Source organism: Lampetra fluviatilis, chromosome 2 (genome assembly GCF_964198595.1).
Source record: "Lampetra fluviatilis chromosome 2, kcLamFluv1.1, whole genome shotgun sequence".
NCBI lineage: Eukaryota > Metazoa > Chordata > Hyperoartia > Petromyzontiformes > Petromyzontidae > Lampetra > Lampetra fluviatilis.
In genome coordinates, this window is record NC_136276.1 from 31557280 (window position 1) to 31582782 (window position 25503).

A 25503-nucleotide genomic window follows, 5' to 3' on the forward strand; every position below is an offset into this window, starting at 1 on the left:
TGGGGTTTGCATGTTCTGTCTCTCTCTCTCCGTGGTCGCGTGGATTTTTCTCTGGGTCCTCCGCTTCTTCCCTCCCCATTTAGAAATGTGCGATTTCAGAGCATTTGTCTGCTCTGCATTTGCACAGGATGATAAGCCACTTCGTGGAGCTATCAGTTGTGATGGCCAGGTCGCTTCTAAAAAAATGAGCTCTCAACCTCAGTGGGACTCACACCTGGTGAAATAAAACGTAAAAAAAAGGCTGTGGTGGGAAATTCCACATTACTGTGACGGAGCCAAGTCTGTCCATATAGGTGACTGTATTTTGACGTCCCTCCAACATGCATTTCTTCTTTAAAAAATGCCCTTCACACCAGATCAGCTCAGACGCCACTTGCCAGTGACGTCAGCCGGAGCCAAGAATCAAACTCGGCTCTCTGGGTTCCTAGAGCGTAATGCGCTGACCACTGCACCACCGCTCCACCCTCACCTTGAGAGTGAACGCAAAAGTGTGTTCATGCGCGGTCTTGGTATGCCGTGGGTAATAAAATTATGGGCGCGACAGAGAAAAACGTCTTTTGTACCAACAACAATAACATGAAATAAAATTCGTGTTCATCAACAAATGGATCTCTCCGCTTGCACATCTGTGTCGTGGGATAAGGCGATTCTGCAAGGCCTCCCTCTGGCTGTAACGCATGAATGTTATTAGCTTCGATAAGCAGTGACCAGTGGCAAACGCCCTTGTCACCCTCCGTTTCGTGTCCCTCCGTTCATCGCTTTCCAACTAAGGCTGAACGCGTTAATAATGCATCAGTCCTCTTCGTCCGCCCGTCCGTCCACGTGTCTGTAACGTGGGGGGGTCACGATTACGCAGGAGTAACCCTTGTAAAAGACGCAGAGGTGGGACAAAGTCATTGTTATGCAAGTCCAAGTCGAGTCGCAAGTCATCAAATTCATGACTCGAGTCTGACTCGAGTCCAAGTCACATGACTCGAGTCCACATCTCATAGGTGGGACAAAGTCATTGTTATGCAAGTCCAAGTCGAGTCGCAAGTCATCAAATTCATGACTCGAGTCTGACTCGAGTCCAAGTCACATGACTCGAGTCCACATCTCATAGGTGGGACAAAGTCATTGTTATGCAAGTCCAAGTCGAGTCGCAAGTCATCAAATTCATGACTCGAGTCTGACTCGAGTCCAAGTCACATGACTCGAGTCCACACCTCTGTAAAAGACGCACCAATGAGGGCTAGTAACGGAGCCGTGTTGCTGTCTGGGACTTACTGGATAGAAACCCGGGGCCGATCGATTCAAAAGGGTTGCACAAAGCTTGCAGACACAAACCGGTTGCTGTATTTGCACACACATGTACACATGGGCACACACATGTACACATGGGCTTACTAGAAACCCGGGGCCGATCGATTCGAAAGGGTTGCACAAAGCTTGCAGACACAAACCGGTTGCTGTATTTGCACACACATGTACACATGGGCACACACATGTACACATGGGCTTACACACACATGTACACATGGGCACACACATGTACACATGGGCTTACACACACACACACATGTACACATGGGCGCACACATGTACACATGGGCTTACACACACACACATGTACACATGGGCTTACTAGAAACCCGGGGCCGATCGATTCAAAAGGGTTGCACAAAGCTTGCAGACACAAACCGGTTGCTGTATTTGCACACACATGGGCTTACACACACACATGTACACATGGGCACACACTGTTATCTCCACGCCGTGTGTCGCCGTGTGTGTGTGTCACGGACAGGCAGACTGCTCTGTGCCACTGCGATCTCCGCTCCGGATTGCTTTTGAATCCCGCATGGGAGCCGTGGGTGGGTGGGAGGGCTAGGGCGCGTGTGTGTGTGGTGTGAGTAGTAGTAGTGTGGTGGTGTGAGTAGTAGTAGTGTGGTGTTGTTGCCGGCCTTCATCGTTGCTACTCGCTAAGAGCACTTGCCCCAGACAGTCTGTTCTAGGCTATACGGGGGACCTTTGTCTTTTGTTTTTTTGGTGCTGGCGGTGCCATTGGTGATGGTGCTCGTGAAGAGAGGGCGGTGGTGGGTGGGCGGAGAGAGAGAGAGGCGAGAGACGGCTGTGACGATGACGTCTCTTTTAGATCCCCCCTCTCTCCCACCACCACCACCACGAACTCCCCCCCACCACTTCCACGCCCCCACTCCATCCACCCAGCGAGGCGCTCACCAACCACAACACCGCGTCACCCCCCCTCCTCCTCCTCCGACCCCCCCCTCACTCCATCTATTCCATCGACGGAGCCTTAGGGCGGAGCGCTGCTGAGCCTCGGGGTATTGCGAGCCGGTGAGCGGAGCGGAGCAGAGAGAGAGACAGAGCTGGGGGTGGGGGGGCGAGAGAGACGACGGACGGACAGAGACAACAGCTACGCGCTAGGTCGATAGACGGACAGAGGCAGACGGACAATTGGAGAGACGTACAGAGGGGGGACGGACGGAGGCGGTCAGTCATTGAGAGAGAGAGGCAGGCGGACGACACGGGCGTAGGGACAGGCGGAGTCATTCAAACGGACCGGGGAGGGAAGCGGGAAGAGGGGGGGAGGGTTCGTGCGGGCGGCCCTCGGTGGATGCGAGAGGCAGCGGGGGCCACGAGGAGTGAGCGGTGTGGAACTCGCAGCTACCCCCCGACCCCACCCCGAGGCTCGTGCCGGCCGCGATGGCGCTTCCCTCGTCCGTAGCGGTGACCCTGGACGAGCAGGAGTTCGTGCAGGCGTACGAGGGCGTGCTGGAGCGCTACAAAGGTGAGGGGGGGGCGGCACGGCGGGGAGGGGACACACGCGTTGTGCCAGCTGCGCAATTGACACACTGACACACATTGACACACACTGACACACATTGACACACACTGACACACACTGACACACACTGACACAGTGACACGTAGACAGCGACACACACTAACACAGTGACAAACAGTGACACACTTGGACACAGTGACACACACTGACACACAGTGACACACACTGACACACAGTGACACTGACACACACTGACACAGTGACACACACTGACACAGTGACACACACTGACACAGTAACAGTGACACACACTGACACACACTGACAGACACTGACACACTGACAGACACTGACAATGACACACTGACAATGACACACACTGACACACAGTGACATGCTCTGGCACACACTGAAACACGCACGAACACACACCGACACACACCGGCACACGCACACCCAGCTTATATTGACGTAAAATAACAGGTCTGTATAAACAGTGATGTGCACTGTAATGTGTACACACACACAGGTCCACACAGCCACCATACATAATGGCCCAGCAATGCCAGCCCTTAGACAAGATTGTCAGGGCCAAATGCTGTGAGCGAGCCCTCCCCTGTGAGTGAACGCTGGCGGCGTGGAGCGTGCTGGCAGCACCACGCCCAGCCCCAGCAGCCGTCTTTGTCTTCTTCCCGCTTGCTCCCCGACGGTTCGCAGACGCGAGCGGTGATTCCGGTGGGGTGGGGGGAGTCTTGAGTTTTTACCACGCCGAGGTGACCGAGGTTTGGATGTGAGCCACGCATGGGTATCGAACCTCGCGTCGCCGGGGTTCGTAGCGCGCTCGCTCGCTCGCTGGGTACCCGGACGCATTGACACACACATGCACGCACACACACGCACGCACACACACACGCACACATACACGCACACACGCACACACGCGCACACACACGCTGATTTGGCACTGACACACGCTCGCAACTGGTACACACAGACACGACTTAACAAGACTGTTGGGGCAAGTGCTGTTAGCGAGTAGAGCACCGATGAAGGCCTGCACGGCACAGGAGGGGGGTGGGTGGCCAGCACCACGCACGCACGCCCGGCCGCCTTTGTCTCCCCGATGGCGATGTTTACGCCACACCGCTGCACCAGATACTCATTTAAAGGCCGAGTCGACCTACATGCACACCTGCACTGACGCGCAAACACACACACACCTGCACTAACACGCGCACACACACACACCTGCACTGACGCGCACACACACACACACTGACGCGCGCACACACACACACACTGACGCGCGCACACACACACACACCTGCACTGACGCGCACACACACCTGCGCCGTTGTTGCCAATGCCACTCGTTGCACACAAACCACGCGCACGCCGATGCCGTGGGAGCGATGGGCGATAATACGTCGCGCACACGAAGTCCGCCGGCTCGATTTCACCCGCGGTTCCAACTCAAGCGGCCGCCCCGGTTGCGGTGCTCCTGCCGTTGTGTGTGCCAGCGTCGCGAGTCCAAATTTGTCCACGCTTTAACAATTACACACGCAGCAACAGCAGCAGCAGCAGCGATCATCGCCCCACGACCCCACCCACCAGCCTACTGACAGACCAATGCTCCAACGTCACTCCTGCAAATGAGACTTTCTCTCTCTCTCTTGGTGTCTGGAGTTCTGACCCTGGTCGAACTTAGCTTGCACGCCCTTACCCAGCTTTGTGAATCCGTGGCGGTGCACGTAGCATCGCGCGTTTTCACGAAGGTGGGCGAGTTCGGCGAACTGCATCAAGAAACATTTTCTTTGCTCTCGGCGACGGTTCATTCAAAACAACCCATCATCATTATTATAACAAAAATATATTCTTCTCATTTGACCTATTGTTTTGCATACGCGTGCATTTGCGTAGGCTGCGAGGCCAAGTTTGTTTTTCAAATGAGCGTAGGAGAGTGGCTGGAAATTCCACATTGCCAGGGTGTGGGGGGGTGGGCGTATCGTAAGACAATAAAACGTGGATTTCCCAAAAGCAAGTGACAATTGACCTTGTTGACCTCCGAGGGGGCAATGGGGCTGAGTCGAGAATCAACCAGGATTTGAACTCTGAACTTTCCACCACCGTGCCACCCGGCTCGCAGCTGTGAAGGCTGAGAGAAATGTTTGTTAATCCACTTGTGTACGAAGGCCTTCACACGCCGCGCCTGTGATGGGGTCATTTGAAACCATACTTCACCACACTGGTCAGCGTGGGTTGCTGAAGACGGACGAGCCCAGGGCCGGTTCAGAAATCACTGCCATTCTCAACTTTGGCCGGACATCGAAACCGGGTCACCGGGTTTATAACGCGGCCAGCTAATCACCGCGCCGCTGATCCCCGCACAATAGAAACAAAATAACACGGTTGTATACTGTACGAATCGCTACATCACATTGGCTGTTAAGTAAGTGGGCTTTAGGTGGGGGCGCGCGGGGTTGGGTGGAAGCTTAAGTGGCTGAAAGGTCGAGACGCGTGATGGAGCGGCAGCCAAGGAACGGAACGCGTCGTCCGAGAAAACGTCCCACGGGGGGGGGGGGGGGAGAGACAGAAGCGCCCGGGCCGAGCCTTTCGGCTCTTCACGTGACCCTCAAGGTGCCACCCGAGCCCCCCGGCACAGGCCCCGTGGTGATGCCATCGGCACTTCGGTGACGAGTGTCGTTCGTCGTCGCCCCGCCAGGATCGCGAGAAACCAGCACGGGCGGCGTACTGGACTATCGATCGTCCAGCAGCGGATCGAACTTGATGGTACGGTTGTAGAGAACGCACCCGTGCTGGCGGCTGCGTGAGATCCGTGCCCCGCTCCCTTATCGCGAGACGCGGATCGGGTACCCCGGGGTGGTGGGGCGTAGTTCCGCGTTCCATCCCCGTAGTTTGGCAGGTGCTCTACACCCCGTGCCCCCCCCTCCCTGCGTAACCCCGCACCTCGTTCGTGCCTAGCAGCACTCAAACACACACACCACACACACCCCACACACACACCACACACAGCACACACACTCCACACACACACACCACACACACACACCACACACTCCAAACACCACACACACCACACACACCACACACACCACACACACCCCACACACACACCACACACAGCACACACACTCCACACACACACACCACACACACCCCACACACACACCACACACACACCACACACAGCACACACACTCCACACACACACACCACACACACACACCACACACTCCAAACACCACACACACCACACACACCACACACACCACACACACCACACACACTCCACGCACATTCCACACTCCACACACACACCACACACACACACACACCCCACACACACACCCCACACACACCACACACACCACACACCACACACACCACACACACGCCACACACGCCACACACACACGCCACACACACACGCCACACACACACGCCACACACACACACCACACACTCCAAACACCACACACACCACACACACCACACACACCACACACACCCCACACACACACCACACACAGCACACACACTCCACACACACACACCACACACACACACCACACACTCCAAACACCACACACACCACACACACCACACACACCACACACACTCCACGCACATTCCACACTCCACACACACACCACACACACACCCCACACACACACACCACACACACACACCACACACACACCACACACACGCCACACACACCACACACACTCCACACACACACGCCACACACACACTCCACACACACACGCCACACACACACGCCACACACACACTACACACACACACCACACACACACCACACACACCACACACACGCCACACACACCACACACACTCCACACACACACGCCACACACACACTCCACACACACACGCCACACACACACTACACACACACACCACACACACACACCACACACACCACACACGCGCTGCGTGCGTGCTCTCTCCGCGGTTCGTCCACGTCGCCAGCTCCGCGAGGAGGAGTCGTGAGACGGGGTTTCTAAGTCGCACGGCTCCGCTACGATGTACCGTATGACATACGTGCGTGTACGTATATCGTCATCTTCAGCCACGGTCAATCCACTGCTGGATGAAGGCCTTCCCAAAGCCGCGCCTCGCCCACCGCGCCTCCTCGTGCACGTCAGCGGCCCAGCCAGGGCCCACTCGACGTTTCCCGTTCCGGGGAGCGTCGCCGATTTGCCGAGTCGTACGACTCTCGCCTCGGTCGCTGGCAGTGCAGCGGGGCACGACGGCGGGATGATCCCCACGTGAGAGACGCTCTTCGCCCCTCCATCCCAGCATAAATAGTCGCTCCAAGCCTGGAGCGTGCCATTCAGACTTCAGACTCTGTCTACTTGACGGACCTGTTCTCCACCTGAGGACGGCTGCTTGCGTTGTGGCCGAAACGTCGTGAGAATTATTTTATTATGTTTTATTTTTATTATTTTATTACTTCCCTTCTACGTGACTTTACCGAAAGAACCAAGAAGATTGTCGTCATCATCGTCGTCAACATCGTCATCATCATCGTCACCATCATCGTCATCATCATCGTCATCATCCTCATCATCATCGTCACTATCCTCGTCATCATCATCGTCACCATCATCGACATCAGCATCGTCATCATCGCCACCATTAACGCCATAATCGTCGTCGACATCACCATCATTGTCGCCTTCCCCATGCCTTCAATCCCCTTCCGCAAGACCCCTCGTGATTATTGAAATGGTCATGGCTAACCCCAGTGGTGAGCGGTAACTGAACCAACCACCTCTCCGCTTCGCCCAACCCGCACTGACCAGCGTGGTGAAGCATGGCCAAACATCCCCCACGATCGACGCTGTGTGGGTCGACAAGGGGCTCTAATTTCTAATGTCTGACTCTTAGCCTCCATTGCTGCCTGCACCGGTAGGCCGTAGGCGTCACGGCGGTCAGAACGTTCCGAGTTCAAATTCCGGTTGATTGTCGATTCAACTCCATCGCCCCCTCCGAGTTCAACGAGGTCATTGTCACTTGCTTTGGGAAATCCACGTTGTTATTGCCTGACGATACACACCCCCAACGCCCACCCTGTGAACGTGGAATTTCCAGCCACTCTCGTACACTCATTTGATCCGGGGGGGGGGGTGGGGGGGGAACTTGGACTTTGTAAAACGCCGGACTGCATACGGAGAGGTCTGTGGCCAGCACACACCAGATGTATCTTATCTCGTCAGATCTCCAACGCTAAGCAGGTTCTGAGCCTGGTTAGCAGGGTGCGGGGATGCGGGAGGACGGCCTCGGGAAACCCGATACGATATTTACACCATTGTAACCTCATTTGGCAGTAAAACATATGATAATTGGTTTTTTACCCTTTTATCTGGCAACAAAACTGACACCTTTTTTTTACAAGGAGCCATGTTTGCATAGACCACAATACCTGCAGTCATCTGGTCCAACACCATGTGAGACTAGGCTCTAAGGAAAGCTGTCTCGGGTGTGGATCAACCAACTTCAAGGACAGTGCATACATTATCAGAGTTATGTTTTTTGTTTGCATTATGACTGCAGGTATTGTGGTCTATGCAAACATGACTCCTTGTAAAAAAAAGGTGTCAGTTTTGTTGCCAGATAAAAGGGTAAAAAAACAATTATCCGATACGATATCTCAGAATCTGCATTTAGACTGGAGGAATCTGATGAGCTATGAAGTTCTTTTTCACAGACATCAGCTTTGGCCTGCGAGGTGGCCAGGAAATGGCCGCAATGGATTCTTAAGTCCATCTTTGCGGAGCTTCTCGGTGTCACCTCCTTGCCGCACGCTTTGGTGGATGTTCTCTGGGGGTCCTCTCGTTTCCTGCCACTCCACACCCAACGCTCATTCATGGAATCGGGCAGGCATCCCCCAATGTAACGGGACCTTCTCGAACAGAACGAGTCACGGGACTCTCCGAGCCTCTCCTGTGTAATTAACTTGTGCTAGTGTTACGACTGTGGATGCTTAAATGGCACCGTGACACGCTGGGGCGAATGTAAGCGCGCACATTTGAACAAAAATAGAAACGGGCGGTCATGACTGTTTGTGCGTCTTAGCTTCGCTCGATGACTCCTCATGTCATCAAATTCATCGCGGTGAACATTCGTGATCTGTCCACTGCTGGATGCAGGCCTCCCCTAAGCCATCAGCATCATCATCTGTCACAGCTAATGACCCCTGCATATTTCAGTCGTGACTTGCTCATCGCACCAATGGCTTGTCTATCGACTCGCGTGTCTGTTTGCGCTATTTATACACCATCATGCATGCAGCGCAGAGCGCCTGTGTGTGAGTGGGTGTGTGCATGCATGCGTGTGTGTGCGTGTGTGGGGAGCGGTAGTGTAGCGGTTAGCGCACTGCGCTACGAACCTGGCAACCCGAGTTCAATTACCGCTCATGGCCAACACCAGTGATGATTATCTGAACCGGGCCTGGGCCTCCCCTAGATCGACTCGGCCGCAAATGAGTACCTGGTGCTGTGTGTAAACATCAACACTGGGGAGACAAAGGCGGTCGGGCGTGGTGCTGGCGACCCACCCCCTCGTGTACCGTTCCGGCCTTCATAGGTGCTCGCTAACAGCACTTGCCCCAACAGTCTGTGAAGGCTATACGGGGGATCTTGGTACTTTGTGTGATGGCTACCCACCCCCTCGTGTGCCCGTGCCAGCCGTTATAGATGCTCGCAAACAGCACTTGCCCCAGCGGTCTGTTGAAGGCTGTGTGTGTGTTTGTGTGTGTTCGCGTGTGCCCATTCCTGTACCTTGGTGAACCAGTCCAACTTAAACCCCAAATCCGTATTAGGGTGCAAAGGCTTTCGCGCGACGGGAGGTCTGAGCATTAGGTGCCACGTCCGTTTGCTCATTCGCTGAGCTGCATCTACGCAAGTGCCAGGGATGTCTTAGAGACTAGACTTGCGGAGATGGAGAGACAACGACACACACACATGGAGACAGATACAAGAGAGTCATGGAGAGGGAGAGAGATGGAGAGACGCACAAAAGACAAAGACAGTCCGATAGCGAGAGTCATGGGGAGAGAGAGAGAGACCTAGAGATGGACACAATGAGACAAGAAATCGGCCAAAGAGACAGACACTCGGAGAGACACACGGGCAGGCAGACACACAGACACACTCAAGAGACACGGAAAATTCTGAGGGCCCATGAATCTGTGTTTGGTCTTGCCAAGACTCTTCACGGCGTTGACGGACTTCTTCCGTGGCTGGTTCACAGGTTTATGCAACCGTCCTCCTGGATGTGAGCGGGAAGGGTCTTTGCAGCCTCGACGGCAGTCAGGGCATGGCTCAGAATCTCGGTCACAATCGACTCAGCCCGACAGAGCACAACCAACTCATCGCATACACTCGTGACCGCGGACGCTGCCATTAACCGTCACATTCACCAACTCCGCCGTTCGCGTATAAAGACCTCCCCGTGTAGCCCCGAACAGACTGTTGGGGCAAGTCGCTGTCAGCGAGCGCCTGTGAAGGCCGGCACGGCACACGAGGGGGGTGGGTGGCCAACGCCACGCCCGGCCGCCTTTGTCTCCCCAGTGGCGATGTTTACACAATAGCACCGGGTCCCCATTTGAGGCCGAGTCGACCTAGGGGAGGCCCAGGACCGGTTCAGTTAATCATCACTGGTGTTGGCCGTGAGCGGGAATCGAACTCGAGTCGCCAGGTTCACACCGCGACCACCAGCGTCGCCAACAACATCCACTCGCAAGCACTCGTGCCCATCGCTTCCACCGTGACCATTCATCACATTCACCACTTACCCCCACCACTCACACCCGCCATAGGAATGTGGAACTTCCACCTTGTTCACTCAGGGCTATAAACAGGAGCCGAAGATTGTCTCCGAGGCTCATTTGGTGTAAGGAATCACTTTGGTTTTTTTGTGTGCGCAACATTCGTAAACTGCGCAACGTGTTGATTTTGTAAAACGTTTTTCCTTCTCTCTCTCTAAATGGAAAGGAAAATATCACCGCTTGAGCCAAACGGCTTCGCTCGGGCGGGGGGGGGGGTCTCAAAATGAATGCACTTGTGTTCCAAAAACATCGTTCCCTTTTGCTTCCATTGGAAAATTCAGCCACCCTTTTTAACAAATCTTTTGACCTTAAATGAAAATGTTACAATGGGGCAAGCGGGCGGACATCAGCGCCGCTGAGATCCTGGGTTCGAATCCCAAGCTTCAGCCAAAGCTCCACCAACGCTCCAGCAAGTTCCCACAATGTGTCCCCCCTACGCATGTATGCATGTGGAACTTCTTTCGCGCCGTACGCAGCCAACCGTGCTAATCGAAGGTGCGGGGGAAGGACAACAAACTAAACGCACAAAAGCAATTCTAAAGCAATGAGTTTTACATTTATATTTAAAAGCGCACAGCTCCAGCGGCTTCCTAATATTGTAAGGAAAGAGCGTTCCAGACGGCCGCAGAAGTGCATCTCAGGAACAAAATGGCATTCTCCGTCAAAGATTCCTGTGTTTCATTCATCGCTGGCGCCAGCTGCCAAAATAAACAAAAGTGACGGGCCAAGTGCCCTGTCTGAAGTTGGCTCCGGATCCACCCGATTTGTTTTCAAGCGACCGACGGCTCCGAGGTCGGAGAGCAGCGAGCCGGCCCCCTTCGAAATGGAACCCTGGGTTCGAATCCAGGTCGCGGACACTCGTGGTCCCAAACCGGGTTTCCCAGGTGTTGCCTTGCGGACGGTGTCAGTCCGGTCCCCAATGACTGCTCCGACAGAGGTGCATGTTGTGTGCGGCTGTCGATTTAATCCAGCTTATTACTCCAGGTCTGAGAAGTTACACTCCCAGTGCGCTCGCTGTCGCTGCGCAGCGAGGCTTCGCTGGGGTTCCAGCAGCAGTGTCGCCATTTCGGCGAGTTGGATTGCTCAGTGGGACAGAGGCTTTCATCCAGCAGTGGATTTGGCAAGGGGTTATTTCATGAATCATCGTTGTTATTATTTTAAGACGTCTGAGCTCACCCCCCCCCCGCTCCCTCTCCATGACTCGTCGGCTTCGAAGGCCCGTGACGAGTCACTGGTCACTGGTGGAAATGAATTGCACATTCGCATGGCAGGGCCACAGTTTAACCACGGAGTGTGCCTGTGTCTGTGTGTTTAACTTCTTTCGCACCGTACGTAGCCATTCGTGCTAATCGGAGGTGCCAAACGGGGGGGGGGGGGTGGGATGGTGGTGGTGACACGCAACCATTCCTTTGCCGTGCGTCGCCGTCCCGATAAGAAACGTTACGTTTGGCAGATTTGTCCGATTAGGCTCGCGCGCTCAAACGCTTCGCCCTTGGCGAGCCGCTTTGTTTGCCAGAATCGCGGCCGCATACCTCCGCAGGTACCGGGGACGGAACCACCCCCCACCCCACGACCTCGAGGTGCCGTCGCGTGAACGCGCGGGCGGTAACGTGGGCAACGGCGCCTTGTGGTGGCGGGCGAGCGGGCGTGGGGGGGTTAAGAGAAGAGATCAGGAGCGTGGGAGACAGAGGGGGAAGTGAGTGGGAGAGCCGGGGTGCGAGGGTTGGGTGGGGGGGATGCAGAGGAGCGTGGGAGAGAAGAGGGGTAGGGAAGCGGGGCGAGAGCCAGAAGGGAGGAGGAGGAGGAGAGTACTTCCAGATGACCGTTGTCTTTCGAGGGAGAAATCGAACACGCGGGCGTCGATTTATCCGCGGCGAAAGGCATTATCGCAACGTGACAAACAGCTTCTGTTTATTGCCTATCCGCTGCTGGATGAAGGCCTCCAACCAGACGCCGCCACCAGCTGAAAAGGGTCACAATTGTGGCCATCCTCTCTCTTGCCGAGGGATGTTGGCCATGGCGTAAGGCCGCTGGTTCTATCCCCCGGCGCGGCAGCTGGAACAATGGGGCATAAAATCCCTCCGACAGCCTCCGTCCACCGAGCGGCGTAAGCGGGAGCATCCACCGTTGGTCGACCGGCAGCAGGTCGTGCGTTTGAGAACACATTCCTGTGCCGGCAGGGGTGAGTCTATCCATTGAACAACCACGCAAAGTGGTACGAATTTTAATGACCCTCGAGAGAGATGATGGGCTGAGTCACCCTTACCCCCTCTCCCGGACCAGGATTTGAACTTGCAACCTTTCCGATCCCGAGCCGCTCACGCCTCTCACTCGGCCACAGTTGTCATCTCCGACGGCGTTTGCATTCCAGCGCGGACGTCTCTGCCTTGCACCCGCGGACTCCCCATGAAGCGTTCGCGAAACTCAGAAGGATTTTGTCGCCGCTTTCTAAATTTCTGAACCTCGTGCTCGACTCCGTCGTGCCGGCACGGGGCAAAGCTACCTGGGCGGTGGGCGGGGCTACCCGAGTCGTAGGCGGGGCTACCCGAGTCGTGGGCGGGGCTACCCGAGTCGTGGGCGGGGCTACCCGAGTCGTGGGCGGAGCTACCCGAGTCGTGGGCGGAGCTACTCGAGTCGTGGGCGGAGCTACCCAAGTCGTGGGCGGAGCTACCCGAGTCGTGGGTGGAGCTACCCGAGTCGTGGGCAGAGCTACCCGAGTCGTGGGCGGAGCTACCCGAGTCGTGCAAGGGGCTTCCTGTGTGCTGGGGTTGGCAGAGCAGGCCACTTCCGAGTGGCCTTGTGGACGAGGGCTAGCGGTCGAGGGGGCGTGGCTATGTAGAAGTAGGCGGGGCTGATGCAATGCAGTGGCTCGCCAGCTTCGCCATGCATTTCCCCCCAGCCCCCCCCCCCCCCCCCCCGGTCGATCCCTCGCAGGCATTTAGCAGCTTTAAAATCGGGGGACTGTGCCGCACGCAGAGAGCGTGAAGAGTGTACGGTGTTTACACGCAGCATGGTGCGATGTGAGGAGCAGTGATGGTAGGCGCGTCGCAACGCGTGCTCGCGCGCGAGAGAGCTCGTGCACATCCACCCTTGTTCTCGGCGTGGAAGTGACTTGGATCCGAATGTCGTGACAAAAATTTGGTGATGATGCACCCGCCAAGATCGATCGCTCAGCTCACAATGCACGCATCGGTTCACGAGCTGCGACGATCGATGCCTTTTGTGTGCCACGCGGTGGAGCGGTGGCACGGCGGTCGGCGCGCCGCACCATGAACCCGGTGACACGAGTCTGGTTGACCCGCACCTCCGATTAGCACGGTTTGGTTACTTACGGTGGGAAAGAAGTTGAATTTACACACGTTCATAGTTGGAATAAACCACTTGGCAACATCGCCCCCCTACCGCCAGACTATCTGTGACGCATCGCGACTTCGTCATGATGACCTTGCGCTCTAAGAATGGCGCGCGAATACCACACGTGCCGAATTATTATTAATTGTTATCATTGTTTAGTATGAGCGGGGAGTGATATGTGAGCCTACTCTGGGCCCCTAACCCCCCCCCTTCACCGACCGCGCACACCGACCGGCGTGGTGAAGTATGGTCAAACATTGCCCATCGACTTACACAGCTCGCGGAGGCCCTTCGCGACGCAGGCGGCTGGCAAAGTGGGGGGCCGATCGTCTTGAATGTGTCTCGAGATTCCCGCGCAGCCGATAGCGGCGCTGCGATGTTCATGAAGCAGCCGGGTGGCACGACGGCACAACGAGCCGCTCGCAACGGGAAGGTTATGAGTTCAAATCCTGGTTGGGGGCGGGCGGGGGGGGGGGGTGACTCAACCCATCATCCATCCGGGGGTCAATAAAGTAAGTAACCACTTTGGCCGGCGGTCATTGTTCTGTCGCTGTAGGAATGTGGAATTTCCATCTCTGGCTCACAGGGCTGCGAATAGGACATGAGCACCAACGCCTCAATGTGGTTAATTTGAGCAGCAGCAGAAAAAGAAGAGATTACATTCCGAGAACCGCAGTGCTGCGATGAATCTGGTCGCCGGCGGGAGGGTTGCGTGGCGATGGTGAATCTTTACGTCCTGCTAGCGTGCTCAACGTCGGACCTCTACATCTGCACGGCTTCGTCGCGTCTCCGCGATACGAACCGGTTCGCAAGCGCTAGCGCGGCCCTCTTCGCCATGCGGACGGTGTCAGCCCCCCCCCCGCCCCAAATTTGCGGGGGGGGGGGGGTGCGCCGGTTGGGCCGGTCGCGTTGTTCTACTAAACTAAACTATCTTATTGGTTCTTTCGGTAAAGTCACGTAGAAGGGAAGTAATAATTATTTTTATTATTTTATTACTTCCCTTCTCCGTGACTTTACCGAAAGAACCAAGAAGATGAATCCCTGCAGTCACGAAAGCTTTAAATCGAAATTAACTAAATTATTTTTTGTATTTTACCAGGTAAGGCCCGCTGAGCTGTACAGCTATTTTTCAGAAGAGACCTGGCTATCAAAAATGACAGCTCAACGAAGTGGCTTGTTGTCACGTGGAAATTTGTAGCAGCCACACACTCTAAACGCGTGACGTTGATTCTAAGTGTGGAGGGAAAAAAGCGAAGGACCCGGGGTAGAAATCCACGTGGCCATGGGGAGAGAGAGAGAGACACGCAAATTCCAAATATAAAGGCGTCGGGGTCGGGATCCAACCCACGACCTCCTATATGCCAGGCGAGGTAGTTAACATCTTCTAGTCACCGTGGCGCGTTATTAATTTGCGGGGGAGGTAAGTGCATTCATTGTTGGGGGGTTTTGTGTGTTTTTTTGGGGGGGGGGGGTGGGGGAAGGAGGTAAGTTTAGGTCGCGGCGCGGTAGCCTGGATACCAGCAGCGGGAGCGGTCGGTGTGGGGGGGCTGGACACGCTGCCCCCCCCCCTCCCCGGCGTTTGTCGCGATCCGTGGAAGATCCTCGTGGGGACAAGGGGCCCTTTTGTGATCGGGTGACTGTGGTGGGTGGGGTGGAGGGGGGGGAACGGCGTTCGCAGCGCGGGAAAGAAATTCGCTCTCGCGTCGAATATCTATGTAGGGTAGACGAGCGGCCGGGCCCCCCTTTGTGTCCGCAGCGAACGACGAAGTCGCCAGACGCCGTGCGGTTATTGGGCTTTGCGAGAGTGGCATTTGAAAATAAAAAAAAATCCTAAGATATCTTTTTTTGGGACCTCCTTTGCCAGTACCAAAATATGATGATAGGTTTTTCCCCTTTTTTCTGGCAACAAAACAGGTGTTAAGATGTTAAAACACCAAACTGAAACATTTTACGCCTTTTTGGCGTCCTCTGGTCTAACACGAGGCTCAAAAGAAAGCTCTCTGGTGTGGACCAATCAGTTTCAAGGACAATGCATATATTATCAGAGTGTGTTTTTTGTTTGGATTCTGACCCCAAACAAACATTGTGGTTAATGTAGACATGATTCCTTGTAAAAGGTTTCAGTATGGTGTTTCAACATCTGAACACAGCTGTTTTGTTGCCAGAAAAAAGGGGAAAACCTATTATCATACAAATATATTTTTTTATTTTCAGGGTGTTCCCAAAAACGCACCACCTATTTAGCACGTTCAAGAGCCATGCGTGCAAAACCCTCGCCGTATGTGGGACACGGAATATCCAGCTCGCACGTCCACCGCCGCCTCTGTCCACTCTGCCACGTGTTAAGAGATGCACCGCGGCGAGTCGATCCGGCGGATCTTCGTGTGCGGTGAGCTACGGCGTAGGTCGCGCGTGTACTACCACCTCTTCCAAGATGCGTGAAAGGGTCGAAATACCGATTTAAAGCTTTCGTGACTGCAGGGATTCATCTTCTTGGTTCTTTCGGTAAAGTCACGTAGAAGGGAAGTAATAAAATAATAAAAATAAAACATAATAAAATAATTCTCACGACGTTTCGGCCACAACGCAAGCAGCCGTCCTCAGGTGAAGACCAGGTCTGTCGGGGAGACAGCGTCTGACAGACCTGGTCTTCACCTGAGGACGGCTGCTTGCGTTGTGGCCGAAACGTCGTGAGAATTATTTTATTATGTATTATTTTTATTATTTTATTACTTCCCTTCTACGTGACTTTACCGAAAGAACCAAGAAGGTCGAAATACCCTTAAGGGGGTGGGGGGGCTTTCTTGGGCTCCTCCACCCCCCCACCTCCCATCTGCCAGCAGTGGCGTGAGCGAGCACTTGCAGGGGCTGCACCTTTAACCCTCGGTTAGCAATGCAAGCGTAATGACAGGGAGTCAATGAGTCGCATCGTGGTGGAAGACTCGAGGTGAGTAACCCTTAAATAAGCGGGAGCTGGTGGGGGCTAGGGGTGGGAGTGGGGGGGGGAGAGATGTTGATACGGAGCGGGCTCTTGCTCCCCCCCCCTTCTCCACCCGGTGAGCCACCGCGCTCATGGACGATTGCCATGGCGCCGTGACGTAAGCCCCGGCGGGGCACACAGGGCCCCGCTCGCTCGCTCTTCCACGCTCGCGGCCGGACGCGACGCATCTCCTTTAGCGGGGGTTAGCCGTGCGTGCAGGGAATATGTCCTGTCCGCCTCCCCCCCCCACCCCGCGCCGAGCCTGTAACAGACCGTTGGGGCGAGTGCTGTTTGCGAGTAGCATCTATGAAGGCCGGCAAGGCACACGCGTCGCACACCGCAACATGTACTCATTTGAGGCTGAGTCGACCTCGGGGAGACCCAGGACCGCTTCAGAAGATAATCGTTGGTGTTGGTGGCCGTGAGCGGGAATCGAACCGGGATTGGAACGTGTGTCCGCAGGGTCCGTAGCGCTGCGTCGCTAACCACTGCCCCCACCGCTCCCCACATGCGCACACAGCGACACACACACACAGAGAGACAAAGATCCCCCATATAGCCGTTACGGACTCTCAGGGGCCAGCGCTGCTAACGAGCTCCTATTAAGGTTGGCAACAGTGCAGGGAAGGGGTGGGGTGGCTGTGACCAGCAACCACGCCCGGCCACATTTGTCTCCCCGGTCGCGGTATTCTTACGCCGTACCGGATAATCATATGGCCCATGCCCTGCCGCAGCGTTTCAAGCAGGTCTGACTCTGCTGATGAGACACACTGTGTGTTGAGACCAGTCCAGTGAATTGCTTGGCTTCGAATCAATGCCGCTGGAATTGCGCGCTCCCAGGAGGCCGTGCGACTGATGGGCAGTTGTCAAAATACTTTCGTGTTCTTTACGCGGAGAGACGTACATGCGGCGCAAAGGCATATTGCGAGCTTTGAGGCCCCGCGAAGTGTCGGAAGGCTCGCTGGCTGGTAGGTGGTCACGGAACTGACCCAGGTGCCATGACCTGACTGACTGAGATGACTGGCAGATGCACCACCTATGCTCCCCCACTGTGCCAACTCGCTGCGTTTCTGTGAGCGGCGCTCCTCCGCCCTCCGTGGTAGCTGGAGGGCGACTGCCTCCATCTGCCCAGTAGCAGCGTCCTTCACGAGCCTCGTCCATGGAGGCCGATCTTGAGACCGCCGGTCCACTCATCTCCACATCCTCCTTTGCCGCAGCAGCTCCATTTTTTCTCGATCCAGGTGCGCTGCCCATTTAGCCCCCTTTGTCCGGCCAATCAGAAGCTCCTTGGGCATGCGGTGACTTCGCATGCGGGCTACATGATCCAGCCGGAGGAGCTCACTCCATCATCATCCCAAGACTCCGTGTAATGGAAACTTTCGCTGCTATAATTATCATCTAATGCTGTCATCGGTCGCCAATTGCCATTAGCGGTCATCTCTGATCCGTCACGAATTATCGCGTGAAATATGTCATCATCATCATCCTCCACAATCTGGCCCCCGATTACAAATATCAATAGCACCACCGTGCGTCGTATGTACACCGCAAGCACCGCCATCGTTCGTTTAATTTAGAATGGATCACGGCGGAGATCCTCGGCACCTTATCGGCGTACATGGAATTGGCCAAGCATCCCAGGGTGAGGGCCCTCCCTCGGAAACGAATCCTAAAGGACTGTTAGCGAGGCTGACTTGCACCTGCACCTAACCTTTAGTTTTTCCACCCCCCCCCCTGGCACCTCCTTGCTCTCGTATTATATTTGCGCTGTAATTTTTTTTTTATTCGCGCGTGTGTTTCGTTCACGGCCATTGAATAATGCCCTCAAGTCAGTTAGTTTCGCAATGTGCCTCAAGGGGACCCCGCTGGACTCGTTCTCTGATATGTCGATGTTTTATTCCTTTTGTTTTTTTATTGCTGCTGCTGCTGTGCTCACGCAGCACCACGGATCTCCTGCGTGAAGCAGCTGGGCAACTGGCTAAGAGGAACACATCCGTGTAACGAATCGGATGAAATGTAAACTCCAATCGTCGTAATTATTGAAATGTTCAGCCTCTGAAAACGCAGTTGCCTGTCTAGGTCGTGTCCAGTGGGCTGCTGTGACCCAGTGATGTGGCTCACCGGACATGCAGTGAGAGCTATGGCTGCAGGGTCTGGTGGTAAATGTTGTTTATGTCGTTTATTGTGAAAATTCGGTCACAGTTCCTATGATCGCTGTTACATTGCTTTTATGGCTTAATTTTGGTGATTTTGAAAACGTTTTTTGGTTTGGCCATGTTTGTTGTAGTACGGAGTTAAACTGATGGCCTTAATCTAAGTTGTCTTGTGGTTGTTGTTGTTTGACTTGCATCCCACTGGGATTTTTGCACACAGCGTTGGTGTACGGTGCTTTTTCTGCAATATTTTGCTGTCTTTTCCTGGATTTTCTGTTTGCACTTAGTCACATATTTACTTTAAGATGTTTTCTTGTTCATGTTTTTTGTTTGTTGTGGATGCACCCGATTCAAGAGCCGAATGGCTCACAGGGCTATACCAAATTAATGAAACTGAAAATGAAACTGAAAACCTGCCAGTGTTCGACACAGTGAGGTGGCCGGGCGACTCAAGGGTCCGAGCCACTGAGGCCGGCACCGCTGGGTTCGCATCCGGGTGTTCAGCTGCCCGCGGTTAATCCGGCTACTCTCAGCGTCTCAGCCCGGTCGCCCATGACGGGCGCGCACGCAGAACCTATTTAACATTTTTCACTTCCGCTAAAGTCCGGCTGTGGTCATCATAAAGACATCATGACGTATCGGACACCATAAGCGTCGTGGTCAATCCACCGCTGGATAAAGGCCGCCCCAAGCCACCGCCATCACTCGTACTTATGTCTGTTCAAATTCTTTAGCACCGCACGTAGCCAGCCGCGCTAATCGGAGGTGCGGGTGAAGGACAACAAACTAACACACAAACGCAGTTCTGAAGCGGTGAGTTTTCAATTTAGATTTACAAGTGCTCAGCTCCAGCGGCTTCCTCATATCGGTAAGAAAGAGCGTTCCAGACGGCCGCAGAAGCGCATTACGAAAGCTCGCGATGCGGTGACCCGTCTTTTTTCGATGCTTCAGCCGAGAGCCGCTGCCTGGATGACTCCGGGAGTTCGCGTGATGGTGGTTTCATGCCCCTCGACGAGACCGGCGAGGTTTTGCGTTTCATTTGCGGCAAGCACTCTGTGTTGCAACGAGTGCGACCTCATCATTGAATTTGTTCGGTAACCGGAAGCCGACGCAGCGCGGCGAGCCCCTTGGCAGACACGATCGGACCTTGCGGTAAGATCACACGCTGTAATAATCCACCGAGAAAGTGCGCACGCGTTGACTTCGTCGCTCCGTCTCGCCCCGGTGAACGCCCTCTCGGGACGCGGTCCATTTCCTGGCGGCCGCGCCGTCTTTATTCTTGACCATCGGCCGTCATCGTCGCCCCCTTCTCGGCGTGGCGTGGCCTCCCCTGCCCGAGCCGCGCCGGCGAGATGTTAACTACCTTGCCTGGTATACAGGAGGCTGTGGGTTGGAACTCGACCCTGACGCCTGCTGTATATTTGGAGTTTGCGTGTCTCTCGCCCCGTGGTCGTGTGGATTTTTCCTCCGAGTCCTCTGGTTTTTTCCCTCCACATTTAGAACCAACGTGCGTTTAATTTCCACGCGTTAAGCCACTTCGTTGTGCTATCATATGTGGCCAGGTCGCTTCTGCAACAGTGCTATGTAGCTCAGTGGGTCTTTGCCTAGTAAATAAAAAAAAGTAGCTTTAAAACTAGTTTAGTTTAACTCTTATTAACAGTTTGAACGATGCCACTAGCGCACGGTGCACATTCTCCAGGCCGCATGCGCTGTTACTCTCCCTGTGTCTCGAGACGAGGCATGCAAATCAAACAGCGATCGATGCGTTATCGCGCTCCTCCTGCGCCTCGGGCCGCTTAATCGCTCGCAGAAGTCGCTGAAAATCGTCGCCGCCACGTGAACGGGCCGAGCGATGAGAGCGAGCGAGCGAGCGCGATGCTGCGCGATGGCGTGATGAGGTGGCGTGCGATGTTGCCGTCGATGCCGCGATGGGGATATGGCGCGATGTTACGCGGTGGTGCGACGACGTGGCATCGACGTTGCGAGACGTTGCGCGATGGCGCGTAGTTGCGTCGTTTTTATTAATACATTTCGGGGGCGCGTGATCACGCGCCGCTCTCTCACAGTTCAGCCGTAGGGGAGGCTCACGTCAGTCCCGCCGACAGCCCCGGCTATACTTACCCCCGTCGCTTGCGCCGGCGTGACCAAAACACGGCCTGTTGTGATCCCCGACTGCCCCACGGATAAATTTAGGGCACGCTGGCACGGAGCCGGCTCCACGTGGCACGTGGCCAGAGCGGAGGCAGAATATCCTGGGATCCTGGGGCTCGTGAAACCAGGACTCTCCGAGGTCGTCTCAAATCAGATCCGCCCGCCCGCCCGCCCACCCACCCACTCACACACCCGCCCACTCAACCACTCACACACTCACCCACCCGCCCACTCACCCACCCACTCACCCACCCACTCACCCACTCACCCACCCGCTCACCCACCCACCCACTCAACCACTCACACACTCACCCACTCACTCATCCACTCACTCACTCAACCACCCACCCACGCACTCAACCACCCACGCACTCACTCGCCACTCACCCACCCACCCTATCAACCACCCATCCATTCACCCATCCACTCACCCATCCACTCACCCATCCATGCACCCACCCACCCACCCCCTCACCCACTCACCCCCTCACCCACTCACCCCCTCACCCACTCACCCTATCAACCACCCATCCATTCACCCATCCACTCACCCATCCACGCACCCATACACCCACTATCTCAATCACTCACAAACTCACTTGCGCCCACACACTCACCCACGAACTCAATCACTCCTACACTCGCCTCCTCACTCGCATACTCACTCAACCACTCGTTTGTTTCCCACACACTCGCCCACTTGCCCGCAAGCTCAACTCATTCCACGTTCGTTCAGACGGTGATATGGTCAGGCAGTCCATTCAACAATTTCACCGACAAACTCGGACTTTGGTGGCGAGTCTTTCCATAGCACAACCATTGTTGACTTGGACACAAAGTAAGTACTCGTTTTATTGAACCCCCCTAACCAGGATTTGAACTCCACAACCTTCGGATAGCGAGCCGCTCGCTCTGAACAAGCTCACGATCCGCATCTCTGCAGTGTTGGCATGGCCGCCTGCTGACGATGTTCTTTGCTGTTCTGCGTAGGGGCTCCGAGATCCGATTACATTTATAATAATAGTCATGAACGCACGACCCCTTTGTCAGTCCGCTCACGGATGAAATCCTCAACCCCCCACGTGGCTGTCCATCGGACCGTGCTGCGGGTCCCACACGGGTTTGGTGAAGGTTTTTTTTTTTCTCTACCAGAACCGGTTCGGTTTGGGTATCACTCGCGTTCCGATGCTAGCCATGGCCCGGGTGGGTGCAGTGCACCAACCACTGCGCCCGTTGCTCCACCCAATAAAAACGAATGACATTCTCCACCACATTCGTCACTCGCGGCAACTGCCAAAATAAACAAAACTCTCTTGACGAGCCAAGCGCCCTGTCCGAAGTTGGCTCCGGGTCCACCCGATTTGGTTTTAAGCCGACGGACAGCTCGGAGGTCAGAGAGCACCGAGCCGGCCCCCGTCAATATGAAACCCTCGAAATGGAACCCTGGGCTCGAATCCAGGTCGCGGCCGCTCGTGATCCAAACCGGGTTTCCCAGGTGTGCCGAGTGGACGGTGTCAGCCCGATCACCAATGACTGCACACGCAATCCCCCCCCACCGCAGCCCCCCCACCGCAGACCCCCCCCACCCCTCCATCACAGTAATTTGGTTTCACGCTTAATTTGGTCCTGAGAATGATCAATATCAGCTGGACTGGCGCGCGGCCGACAGTTGTACGCGCTGCGGCAGCCCGCGAGATCAGAACCCCCTAGCGCGTGGAAACGAAATGTCTCTTCCAAAGGGATGTGTGTGTGTGTGTGTACGTTGAACTTCTTTTGCACAGTACGTAGCCAACCGTGCTAATCGGGGGGGTGGTGTGGCGGGGGCAAGGGCACGAAGTGTCCCCGCGTGGGGCCATGCTCGAACCGCGCCGCATCGTGCCGGGGGACCTCACCGATGGAGACGGTGATGCTCGGTGAAGCCATAGCAAACTAACACTACTCTACCAGGTAAGGCCCCACTGAGCCGTGCTGCTCTTTTTTTTTTTTTTCAGGAGCGACCTGGCCAAATGAGAGCTCAACGAAGCGGCTTATCGTCACGTGGATATGTAGAGCAGCGAAATACTCTAAACGCGTGACTTCCGATTCCAAACGCGGAGGGAAAACACCCGCTGGACACGGAGAAAACCCCACGCGGCCACGGGGAGGGAGAGAGCGAGAGAGCGAGAGAGAGACACGCAAACTCCAAATAAAGCAGCAGGCGTCAGGGTCGGGATCGAACCCACGGACCTCCTGCATACCAGGCGAGGTAGTGAACATCTCCTAGCCACCGTTGCGTGCCCCCCCCCCCTCCACCGCCAGGGTCTGTCCCGTAAAACTCTTTCCGAGCGAGCCTCGAAGCGCACCCCAACCTGACGCAGCGAGCCACGTGGTTCGGGTCGGGTACGAAACGCCAGCCATCCGTCACGCCGGCGCTTGCTGGCACCGGCGCACGATCTCTGGTGTGGTGCCGCTTTACACCGCTGCGCTATAAATACGATTTGCCCCACCGAAGGCATTTTGTTGACTCCACGCCACCGGCGGGGAGACAAAGGTGGCCGTGGCACGCGGAGTGCGTTGTTTTCATCGGCTCTGCCAACCTGTTGTGCTGACCGTAATAGGGGCTCACTCACAGCAGTCGAAACTCTTTTTTCGGTAAAGTCACGTAGGTAGAAAAATAATAGATCGCCACACAAGCAATCGTCCTCAGGTGGGATAAAGAAAAAAAAGAGTGGATTCTTGCAGTCACGTAAACTTCAAATCAAGATCACAGCAGTCTAATTTTACCCAAAGGGAGTTTTGTGTGTGTGGTGTGTGTGTGTTGTGTGTGTGCGTGGTCTGTGTGCGTGGTGTGTGTGCGTGGTCTGTGTGCGTGGTCTGTGTGCGTGGTCTGTGTGCGTGGTCTGTGTGCGTGGTCTGTGTGCGTGGTGTGTGTGCGTGGTCTGTGTGCGTGGTGTGTGTGCGTGGTCTGTGTGCGTGGTGTGTGTACGTACATAGGTGCTCGCGAACAGGACTTGCCCCAGAAGTCTGTTAAGCCTCTACGGGGAATCTTGATTTTTGTGCATACGACGCCTTCACCGGTTTAACTTAACCTGATACTGTTTGTAAACATCAGCTCTGGGAAGACGAAGGTGGCCGTGTGTGGTGCTGACCAAACCGGCCCCCTTTGTCCACCTTGCCGGTCTTAATACGTGCTTGCTATCAGCACTTGTCCCGACAATCTGTTAAGGCTATAGGGAGATCTTTGTCTCTGTGCAAGCCCGTGTACGTGACAGCATGTGTGCGCGTGCGTGTGTGCATGCAGAACACATGTAGGGAGTGGTGGCAGGGTGGTTAGTGCTCTGCACGACGAATCTGGCGACCCGAGTTCGATTCCCGCTCACGGCCACCAAAACCAGTGACGGTTACCTGAACCGGTCCTGGGCCTCCGCTAGGTCGACTCGGCCTGAACTGAGTACCTGGTGCGGTGTTGAAACATCTCCACTGGGGAGACAAAGGCGGCCGGTACGTGGGGCTGACCTCGCCACCCCCTCGTGCGCCGTGCCGGCCTTCGTAGGTGCCGCTCGCTAACGCCACTTGCCCCGTCAGTATGTCAAGGCTATACTGCTCGGTGGTCTTTGTCTTTGTGCAGAACACGTGTGTTGGATTGAGCCATGAACAAATCATTCAGTTGCTGCCACGCGGAGCCCAGCAACCCTCGTCCCCTACAGCAACACGAAGAAGCAAAAAGCCGCTTAATCACATTTCCGTGGGTCTGGCTCAGGTTTTGGTTTCGGGGGCGTGCGTCGCTCCGACGCGTTTTCGGGTCGTTGGGCACGGTGTCCGACGGTTCGCGTCAGCACGCATGCGAGGAGCCCCTCCCACTCCCTCCCCCCCGTGCTTCAGTTGCAGCCGTGCCCGGGAGTGTCGGGACGCCGTGGTCAGTGCCGGATTAAGCGAGTGAGGGGCCTGTAGCATTTGTTATAAAGGGACCCTAAATAAAAAAAACGTAAATATTAAAACACATACATCTTTAACTTGCATAGTAAAGTAATTGTATTTTTTCATTTGCTATACATCCAGATTAATACGACAAATCGCCAACCTTAAACACCCAGTCGTTCATAAAAGTTGAAGGCGGTGTAGTACTATAGTGATAGAGCGAGTGCAGAATCACTGAACCGCAATTGATAGCTTGAAAGCATTTAGCGCGGGGCCCTTGAAAGTGCGGGGCCCGTAGCATTTG

General features: G+C 55.2%; 1 protein-coding gene across 3 annotated transcripts in view; it reads left to right on the forward strand.

Moving 5' to 3' along the window:
• LOC144945478 (microtubule-actin cross-linking factor 1-like) overlaps positions 1-25503 on the forward strand; it is a 327032-nt gene that overhangs the window by 33431 nt on the left and 268098 nt on the right. The window contains exon 1 of one of the 3 annotated variants that reach the window (XM_078873995.1): positions 2316-2791. The exons of the other annotated variants lie outside the window; for them this stretch is intronic. Coding sequence (XP_078730121.1) covers positions 2707-2791 — 85 coding nt within the window. The 5' untranslated portion in view covers positions 2316-2706. Of the gene's footprint in view, positions 1-2315; positions 2792-25503 lie in introns of those variants that run through there. 3 annotated transcript variants of the gene reach the window in all.